Source organism: Castanea sativa, chromosome 12 (genome assembly GCF_040712315.1).
Source record: "Castanea sativa cultivar Marrone di Chiusa Pesio chromosome 12, ASM4071231v1".
Lineage (NCBI taxonomy): Eukaryota > Viridiplantae > Streptophyta > Magnoliopsida > Fagales > Fagaceae > Castanea > Castanea sativa.
In genome coordinates, this window is record NC_134024.1 from 38,354,007 (window position 1) to 38,364,685 (window position 10,679).

General features: G+C 36.8%; 1 protein-coding gene across 1 annotated transcript; it reads right to left on the reverse strand.

Annotated features, from left to right (window-relative positions):
* Nucleotides 1-3,648, reverse strand: LOC142619121 (uncharacterized). Its single transcript, XM_075792189.1, has 2 exons — nucleotides 864-3,648; nucleotides 1-607 (listed from the first exon to the last, which is right to left on the reverse strand). Exons 1-2 carry the CDS (start codon nucleotides 3,514-3,516, stop codon nucleotides 201-203), a joined length of 3,060 nt encoding a protein of 1,019 aa, XP_075648304.1. The 5' UTR covers nucleotides 3,517-3,648; the 3' UTR covers nucleotides 1-200.
* Nucleotides 3,649-10,679: the final 7,031 nt, after the last annotated feature.

Consider the following 10,679-nt stretch of genomic DNA (forward strand, 5'->3'; position numbering starts at 1 on the left):
TTCTATTCTTGAATACAATCTCTGCTATTACACAAAAAGGATGGCTTTATTTGCAAGAAAAAATCTAATTTCATGTATCCGTTAATAACCTATAGACACAAATATCAAACAGTGATTACAAACATCAAAGAAAGGCAATTCTAGGTACAAAAGAACAAATGTAACAATGACACGGCCAGATGGGGAACTCAATTTTGTTCCTACAGAAGGCCATTTACAGGTGATGTGGTAAAGACAGGCTTGTCTTTGTTAGTTGTACTTCCTTCATTGTTGCTACTGCTTTTTCTCCTAGGCTTTGCCTCTCCTAGCATTGTGATTACATCCCTCATGGAGGGTCTGTCCTTTGGGAACTTGGCAGTGCAAAGAAGTGCTAGTCTAAGGACTAATAGCATCTCTTCCTGAACAAACTTGCAATTTCCAACATTGGGGTCTAGTGCTTCTTCTAATGATTTATTGTCTCTAACTTTCCTTCGTATCCACTCAACAATGTCGACTGATTCTCCAAACTCGCGATCTAATGGCTGCCTTCCTGTGAGAAGCTCCAGAAGCACCACTCCATAGCTGTATATGTCAATCTTTTCGTCTACCTTCAAGGTGTATCCATATTCTGCAAAGGAATTGTAAAAATTACAAAATTGTCAGCACCGCATATACACAAGTTTCTTTGCAATCCACCCTAATCATTAATCCACTCCATCATCTTAAGTACAGACAAATTCACGGGTCAATAGAGTTCCTAAATTGAAAGCCCTGAACTATTTTTGAGTAGTATGTATTTATTCTAACCAGTTTTCAGTTCTCTAACAGCCAGACTAATTAATCATTTGCTAGCTATTGCAAATAAAATCAGAGTAGTAACTGACCTGGAGCTATGTATCCATAGGATCCAGCCACCATTGAAACCGTCTCATTCTTCCGGATCATCATCCTTGCCAACCCAAAATCAGCAATCCTTGCATCCAGATTTGCATCAAGCAGTATGTTATTCGATTTGATGTCTCGATGGATAACAGGTGGGTGACAATCATGGTGGAGATATGCAAGCCCTTGCGCGACTCCTAGTGCTATGTTATACCTTGAAACCCAGTCTACAAGCAATCTTCCTGCTAGCTTGCCATGCAAGGCTTCCCCAAGGTTGCCATTTTGCATAAACTCATAAATTATCATTACATTGGTGTCATTATGAAGACATCCTAATAACCGAACAATATTTCGATGCCTTAACCTTCCAAGGACATGCACCTCTCCAATAAGGTCATTGCTGCTTCCAGTTTCAATGTCGGCTGATGATCTCCATAGCTTTTTGACTGCTACAACTGCATTTAGTTGAGGCATCTCAGCCTTATACACAGTCCCAGTAGCCCCCATTCCAATTACATTTGATTCCTTAATGCAAGCCAAAATGTCAGCAGAGGTGAAACCAAGCCTCTGGAATGCCATCAATCGCCATGGCCACTCACCATTGCCTGTTTCAAATCTTTCTTCGAAGCAACTTCCATTCGAATACCACCTATTATATAGAGTCCGAGCACCAAAAAGAGAAATTAAAATTGCTAAAAAGGATGAAATTCCAATGATCCATCCAGCAATAACGTGCTTAGCATGCAATCTCCCCTGTCCTGATGTGAATGCCAAAATTCCACTGCAGGGAGGGAGAACACCACCACATAGACCAGGGTTTCCCACAAGATCATCCGGGTTAATAGTTCTAAGCACACCATTAGTTGGAACAGGTCCTTCTAATTTGTTGTATGAAACATTGAGCATTTCTAAGGCTGGAGAAATTCCAAAGTTGTCTGGTATTACACCGGTCAAAGAGTTGTTGGATAGATCAAGAGTGGCCAAAGTGGGCATCATTGCAACTTCTTTGGGGATTTCTCCGGTCAGTTGGTTGTTCCTGAGATTCAAAGATACCAATTTCTGACATGAAGCAATGCTTGCTGTTATGCTTCCATAGAAATGGTTTGATGAGAGATCAAGCACAGAAAGTGAAGGACAGTCTTGGAATTGGCCAGAGATTTCATCTTCTAAATTATTGTTTGAGGCCAGGAAGGTTTGCAGATTTGGAATGGAAAGAATGGTGGAAGGCAGAGAAGATTGGAGGTGGTTATGAGAGAAATCAATAAAAGAAAGCGATGTAGAAATAGAAATATCATCTGGGATCTGACCAGTAAGACTATTATTTGCCAATTCTAACCTGTCAAGCTTCCCAAGTTTGCCAAGCCCCACAGGAATTGTCCCAGAAATAAAATTATTCTGCATTCGAACACGGGCAAGTGAAAGACATGTTGATAAGCTACCTGGAATTGGCCCCGAAAAGGCATTGTTGAAAAGAATGAGCTTTGTGAGATTGCCCCCATTACACAAACTTGGTGGAATCTCACCAGAGAATGCATTGGATGACAAGTCCAACTGCCGCAATGGTGAATTCTTGCCAAGATCACTGGGCAATGAGCCTGATAAAGAATTGTTCCACAGCTCAAGAACATGTAACTGAGTCAACCCTCCTAGTCCAGTAGGAACTGAACCTGACAACTTGTTGCTCATGAGATTCAAGAGCTGCAAGTTCTTCAGCTCAGCTATCTCAGCTGGAATTTCTCCTGACAACATGTTAACAGAGAGATCCAGAAAAATTAATGCAGTGATGTTGCCAATGGAACTTGGAATTCTGCCTCGAAAATTGTTCTTGTACAAGAATACTGTCTCCAGTAGCTTTAGCCTCCCCAATTCAGCTGGAATCTCATCACCAAGATTGCCAATTGCTAAATCAAGATACTTGAGATTGCTGAGATTTCCAAACTCCGCTGGGATTCCACCTTCGAATTGATTATAACCAAGAATAATGCTTTCTAGTGATGCAAGCTGCCCGAGCTCCCCTGGTATTTTCCCTGTGAGATTATTACCAGAGAGGCCAAGAAACTTCAACTTGTCCATGTTCTTGTAGGACTTGGGAATGGAGCCTTGGAAGAAATTCCCTCTGAGATCCAGGATCTCCAAGGAAGTAGCATTTCCAAGATCCTCAGGAAGAAAACCCGAGAAATTGTTGCTCGAAGCATTTAAGGTTGTTAGTCCAGACAACCTTCCTAGGCCTCCTGGAAAGTTTCCTATAAAGGAATTCTGGCTGACATCAAGGCTCTTCAGTGCTGTGAGATTGGAAATTGAATTTGGAAATGACGAGAAGTCATTGTAGCTCAAGTTGAGAGAGGTGAGACTTTTTAGCCATTGCAAGTCATCTGATATACTGCCACTGAGATTCAAGTGAGAGAGATCAAGCTTTTCAACAGCTCCATTGGAGTTGCACCACACTCCAGTCCAGTTACAATGAGTTGCATTCCCTCCTGCTGCATTGTCAGGCAATTTCCAATTCTGGAGGCTATCTAATGGATCAACAAAACCCACTTTTATTGAAAGTAGAACATTTACTTCATCATCAACTGCAGCAGCAGGACCAATAACATAACAACCAATGTAACAGTACAAAAAGAACAATGAAAACAACTGGGTTTTCAGTTGCATCTTGTTATTCCTTATTTTTCTTTCTCAATGTCTCAGTTTACCACCATTTTCCACTAGCTGACTGAAACAGCTAGAATGAAAGATGGATGATTTGGGAAAAAAAAACTGAGTTAGAGAGTGGGTGTTAGTGTTTGTTTTATGAAGTAGTAGTGCAAAGAAGATTGACTAATATCATATTTGTTGGTATATAAATATTAATAAATTTGAATGATTAGTTTCCATTTTATTTTTTGGGTGACTCGTGAGGTCTTGGGTACTGCAACAGCTGTTAATCAGCAAGTAATGACGGGGAAGGTTTGGACTTATTGGAACCTTCTCCGACACTAAACATGGGGAAGGAATGTGTTCTTACAATTCATGCATTGTTTCTTCTTTAACTGTTTCTGCTATGATCGATAGTCAACTTGAGTGAATCATCATAATGTGCTTACTGGTTTATCTTATTATTTTCTTCCACTAATAATTTCAGTTTAACACTCTTATTAGTTTCAGAAAATTATTATCAATATAGATTGAACAATTATAGAGTATTAAGTATACCGTATATATGTGGTGTCCCATAGAGTAAGTTGAGTTTAATGTGCCATTCCACTCCACTTGCTGATCAAAAGAAAATAAAGTAATTTTTGGAAATGGATTAACTTATGACTAATGTTAGAGTCACAATATTTTTCAAAACTGCTAATATGGGCTATGATTGGAAGCATCACTTTTATCAGTCCTTACAGAAATCATTTTTATTATGCATCAATCACAATAAGTTACGTCAACAGTTATAAAAAATGTGGTGTTAATCATGTCCAGAATATACTTGATTATATCTAGCTTGAAGGTTGTTGGTTTTCACTTTTCAGCTCTTATTTGGTGGGAAGATATATTATATAATTTCTATGTAAAAAAAAAAAAAAAAAAAAAACTTATGGCATTTACCTAGTACATGGAATAGATTATAGATAAAAGCTTAGATTATTTTTACAATCTTTAGGGGCTTTACACGAATGTGCAAGTGGAACCCAAAGCCTGCAAGCTCAAATCATTTAGATTTCATCTTAAGACTTTTCCACAGGTATAGGGTAACTTCTAAGTATGACAAAGATTCAGAATGATGCATAACAGGGACCCATAAACATAGAGAATATAGATTAAAGGTGGGGAACCCCAACAGAGGACATTGATGTACATGTGATCCAACCTGGCATAAAAAACGAACCCATGTGATATTGGGGATTATTTTCCCTAAATTAGCCAAAAGAAACCATATAACTCAAATTTATATTACACAATTAAAGGGGGGAAAAGAAAAATATAATAAAATTTTGTAAACATGTTAGATGGAAAAGTGCACAAGGTTTTGGAAATATTTTAAGAGCACCACCAGATCTTACACATCATCCACTTAGCCTTTAATGTTTAATTAGCCTTGATAGTTCAATCAGCAGGTTAGCTATTCACAATGATTAAGTGTGAAGGAATCTTTCCATGTTATGGGATGAAGCAAACATAAAAACAAACCTCTCTTTTTTTAAATCCTATTTTGTCAAAAGAAAAAAGAAGAAGGAGAAGAAGAGGATAATTTGATATGGGCCACACACCAAATGTTGATTTGTGAGGTATCCTTAAAATTCTAATATTAGCCATGAAAGAAGTTCTTTATTACTTTTCCTTTTTTTTTTTTTTTTGGGTTTTGGTTTTAGTTTTCCAATTAAATGAAAGATTTCATTTACTTTATATCAATGCTCTTGCAAATTTTTCTTTTCCCTATTGAGAACCATTACAAGGATGGAGAAAAATAAAGTGACAAACTTTACCTTTTAATTGAGGGGCATGCGATTCTCAAAAAAAAAAAAAAAAAAAAAAAAGAGAGAAAAGAGGGGCAGACAAAAAGGGAGTGCACAAATCAAATGCAAAATAAAATAAAGAAAGGCCTGAGTGGCAGCAAACAGAAGGAAATGGTGAGAAAGTGATTCACATAATCAATCATGGTCTGAGCCCACCAACCGCCATTTCTCTCACTTATAATTCTACTTTTTCCCTCTCCTTTGTACTTTCACATGCACACATGTGGACCTGCTGGATTTAATGTTTTTTAAAAAAGAGAGTTAATTGATGCACTTTTAAATTAATATTAGAAACTAGAATAGTGCTAATGTGGAGTTATAAGAATGGGAAGCCATGTGAAACAGTAGCTTCCTTGGGAGTTACCTCCTTCCCTGCCCTATTATTTGAGAGAGAGAGAGAGAGAGAGAGAGAGAGAGAGAGAGATTTTTAATAAAATTTCTTTTTAAGTGGAAAAATGGACTTGAAATAGATGCTAAATTATTGTGCGAGTATAATAATAGTTTACATCATACTTTTTTTATATTATGGATTGCATTACTCTCATCAGCCAAATTCTTCAAATGAAAATAAGTCATTGTTTTTGTAAAGTGAACAAGTGTGCTCATATTTTGGTTAGGAGAAACTTAAATTTTGACCAAGACATTGTGTTTTTTTATAGTTTGCTTGTAGACTTATAAATGTTAATTTGTTTAATGATAATTTGGGTTTGTACCAAGAGAGGCTTTGTCCTTTGAATGTTGCTATAGTTAATTACGTTAGTTAATTCAATTCAATTTTACCCCCAAAAAAGAAGAAGATTTAAAATAATTTTAATTGAAAACACGAAGAAATGTTATTTGATTTAAAGATAATGGTTAGAGATCATCTATTTTAGTTTTTAATATGGGAATCCATTCATGCATTGAGAGGGGAAGAAATGTTATGTGTGTCCACATGGCTTTATGCCAACCCACACCCATAACCACCCTTTCAAAATTATAAGAAGATTGGGAGAGAGAAATAATGAAAATGGGATCATGGTGGAAGTGATGGCACATGTCCCACATGGATCAAGTTTGGGCCATCATAAGGCACTCCCATTATTGAGACAAATCTGATCTACAATACTTTTCTTTTCATTATTTTATTTTATTTGCTGGTCATTTGGTCGGGTTGATTCTTGGGCCATGGGCTTGGGCCCAATGGAGGATAATTTTCGGGGCTCTTTATCTCAAAATTATTGGGGCAGAGACACTAGACTTTAGAATCAATTAGTTAGTGTCAAAAGGGGATCTCGAGCCTGGAACCGTGGAATGTGATGCTAAGCAATTTCCTTAAAAAAAAAAAAAAAAAACTCTTCTTTTCCTGGTTAGTCCACACTTACTGTTACACTTTTTCCAATATTTCTCCTCCCTTTTTGTTTTTTTATTTCCCCACTACTCTTTACGTTTGTGTTACACTTCCTTCATCATTTTTTCTTTCTTATATTTTGGCTCTTTTTCTCCCAATTTTATTTTGTATAAATTTGATATCATTTTTCATACAATCCATATATATTTTTCTCATTCAATCCATATTCTTCTCACACAAAAACCGTAAGTACTCTCTCTCTCTCTCTCTCTCTCTCTCTCTCTCTCTTTTAGTATGAATTTTGGTATTGTGTTTTTTTAGTTTTCCCATCACAAAGTCTTTTCTTTCCTTTTTATATCTTTTCTTGGGTTAATACTAGGGCTGTCCATGGGTTGGTCTGGGTCGGGTTTGTGCCCAACCCGGAACCGACCCGATCACTTTGAGTTTCCTAAATCTGGACCCGCCACCGACCCGCTGGAGGTAGCGGTTTGGATGGTCGGAGGTCGTCGGGTATCAGTCGGGTATCGGGCAAGTTCGAATTGTGTGAATCTCGTCGGATTTTGCAGAAATCGTTGCCGAATTTTGCCAAAATCTATGGTTTTTGCAGGATTTGACTGGATCTCAACAAGATTTGGCTAGATCTTGAAGAGATCTCGGCAGATCTTAACGAGATTAGGTCGGATCTCGAAGAGTCCAGCGAGATCTCAGTGTAAGGTGAAGAGATCGCGAAGAGATAGGGCGAGATCGCGATGAGATCTCTGTGGATCTCGAAGAGATCAAGCCAGATGTCGATGAGATCTCGGCGGATCTCGACAGATCAGACAAAATGAGGCTGGCTAACCCCTCCAATTGGTGGAGAACTGGAATTCCAATGCGTTTTTCGGTCGGGTCGGTTGAACATCGGTTTTTCATGCTTAAACCCGTCAACTGACCCACTGGTATCGGGTTTTATGGGCGAAGACCCGCTGTTGACCGTCGCCGGCGTCGGTCAGCTGGTTTTCGGGTCAGGTTGGGCAGGTGGCGGGTCTTCTTGGACACCCCTAGTTAATACTTAGTTTATTTTTTTTTTTTTGGGAAATAAAAATTTGAGTTTATATCAAAACACAATCTAAATTTGAATATGCCAATTAATTGTTTGAGTAATAAATAACTATAAAGTATATCTTTTATTTATTTGGTTTCATTTTAATTTTAGTTAAGATAACATAGTAATTTTGTGATGAGTTTTGATTATTATGATAATCTCTGTATTTCTTAAGAGATGAAAAATTTGAATCATAAATTTGAAACTTATAAAGTTTAGTTATATATTAAGTAAACATAACACACTACAATAGAAGGGTTTTTTTTTTTTTTTTTTTTTTAAAGAGAGTTTTAACCTATAATGTTCGCTCCTGATGATAGTTTTTTATCATTAGACCAAGACACTAATCAGTTTTTAGTGTAGGCAGGGATTGAATCCTAGATCTCTTTTACAACCATCAGAGACTTTACTAGTTGAGCTAACTAGAACCCACCACTACAATAGAAGTTAGAAGAATATAATTCACCTTATAAAATATTAATCAAACACACAAAAAATAATGGAATGATATATTTGTAGAGATAAAAAAAATATTTGTAGAAATCATTTTTTTTAAATAGACAATACTTAAACTATTACTTTTTATATATTACATGTTCCATTATATAATATTTATCAATTCTCAAGAATCGCATGAGTCTGCGGCTAGTTATTATAATTTAGGTCACTATGAAATCAATTCCTCCACTTTCAAAATTTTCAATTTACACCCATAATTATTATAATAATGTCAATGTATTTATTCTTTTATGGTCTATTATATTATTTTCGTTAACCTACCTAGAAGCCGTGATTGTTTTTTATATATGTAGGATGATTTTTTTGGGTGGGCTCACAACAAGATTTTAACAGATGTTAACAGAAGAGGAACATTATAGTTAAGGGACAACCTCTAATACTTTTATTATTTCTACGTCACACTAGAAACTAAGAGTTTTGTAACTCAAAAAAAGAAGAAGAAGAAGAAGAAGACACTCTTTGCTATTTTCAAAATTCAAACCCTCTCTTTCTCTCAACTATTAAATTATTAAAAGAAGAAGAAGAAGAAGAAGAATAGTCACACTAGAAATTGGAGGTCGAAGAGAAGGAAATAGAAAGACAACGACAACTACACAATTTAAATAGTTTTTGAAGTATAATATATGTTCTAATTTCGTTCTTAAGTGTAGTATATATTCTATTTCCGGTCCAAAAATTTATTTATTTATTTTTGTTCTATTTATTTTCATTACTTTCTTGTCAGTGTTCTATTAGGATACATTTTTTAGGAACGAAAATAGAACCTAAATTATATGTTTTTGGACAAAAAGGATATAGTTTGGGTTCCATTTTTTTCCATGATATATTTATTTGGATATTTTTTTTAATGGGTTAGAAATATTATTACATACTAATACCGGATTTGTAAGGGGCAACCCAAACTTAGCCAATATGATAAATGAAAATAGGCTGGATGAATGTATTTTATATTTTCTAGTTTTTATGGAATAAGAAAACACTCAATAATTTAAGAATAGATAAGCTTGTTCCTCAAAAAAGAAAAGATAAGCTCATCACCAAAGTAAACCTAAAGGGATACAGATAACATCACCCAAAGGAACTTAACTGAGGATACGAAACTATTTTGGCTCACCATTCCATGGGATGTAGATTAGCACCACCTAAGAAATATAGAAACCGATACTCCCCACCCAAGGGATAAGAGATAATTTAGAAGAAATCCATTTTTTAAAAAACACAAGGTTTTTTAATTCTGAAAATACACTCTCTAATTTTTATTTGATTTTAGCCAAGGTTGTCAAAATTAGGATCCCACATACAATCGTTGAAGGTAAGTGAGATCGTAGATCATAGAATCGGATCGTGAATCGTAAGATCCTACATATTTTCAGATTTAAAGCAAAAAACACATTGATAATGGCTTTGTATGTTGAATAATCACGTAAATTATAAATTCATCCATAAAAAAACTTAGATTTGCATCATATGATATGATTTGTGTGGGGGGTAAAAGGACCCAAGTGGGCATATGGGCCTTTGGACTGTAGCATGGAGGGCCGACCTACTCCAGAATAAAACTCTACGAATTGGCCCATACGCCGAGGATCCAAGGGTACAGCCGAGAACGAGCTTCTCTGCGGACAAATCCAAGAGAACTCAAAACTTCATTATGAAGGTCAAGGTATAACTCTGGAAAGACTAATGGTTAAAAGGGGATACCCTGAACCTTCTAAATGCACTAGTGTTAAAGAAAATATCAAGGGCAAAGGCTGCCACCTCCGCATTAAAAGGCTCTGCACCTACCTCCCTAGCCGCATTAATGGGGAAGTGACCCCTGAACAGTAAGACTGAAACTTCTAGTCACTGTCCAAAAAGTATCAGGGAAGGAAGTATTTAAGGGGGGTGAAGGTCAGAGAAAAGGGGGGGATCAGCAACAAAGAAAGAAACTAAGAATTGTAACTTCTAAGGAAGAAATAGCAATAATACAGAAGTGGTCCTCGGCTTACGTCCGAGGAGGCCTATTTTCAGTTATCTTTTGTTATCTACATGTATTTGTAACTCTTAGCCCGTTATCAAGTCCTCAGCACTTCTAATCTAGGTTACAAGCCCACGCTCTACAAATTTTATTGTCTAAGGCTCATTGGGCCTGAGCCCGTAGTTGTCTTTGGGTCCAGGTGCAATTGTGCGCTTATAATTGGCGTCGTCTGTGGGAAATCTAGTCTGGAAGGAGTTGGGATACTATGGCAGGCTTAGGTTCTCACCATGCAGAGTCACAGGGATCACAACCGGAGGATCTTTTCGAGCGTCTTGAGCGTCGAAGGGATCGTGAGGGAAGTGTCCATATAGAATACCCTGGGGCTAGCCATACTCATGGTGGGGGTAGCAACACCCATGAGGATGGTGCTAAAGC

Coding starts and splice junctions, on each gene's coding strand:
- LOC142619121 (XM_075792189.1), bottom strand. CDS start 3,516: ATGCAACTGAAAACCCAGTTGTTTTCATTGTTCTTTTTGTACTGTTAC. Junction 608..863: donor CTATGGATACATAGCTCCAG/GTCAGTTACTAC, acceptor ATTCCTTTGCAG/AATATGGATACACCTTGAAG.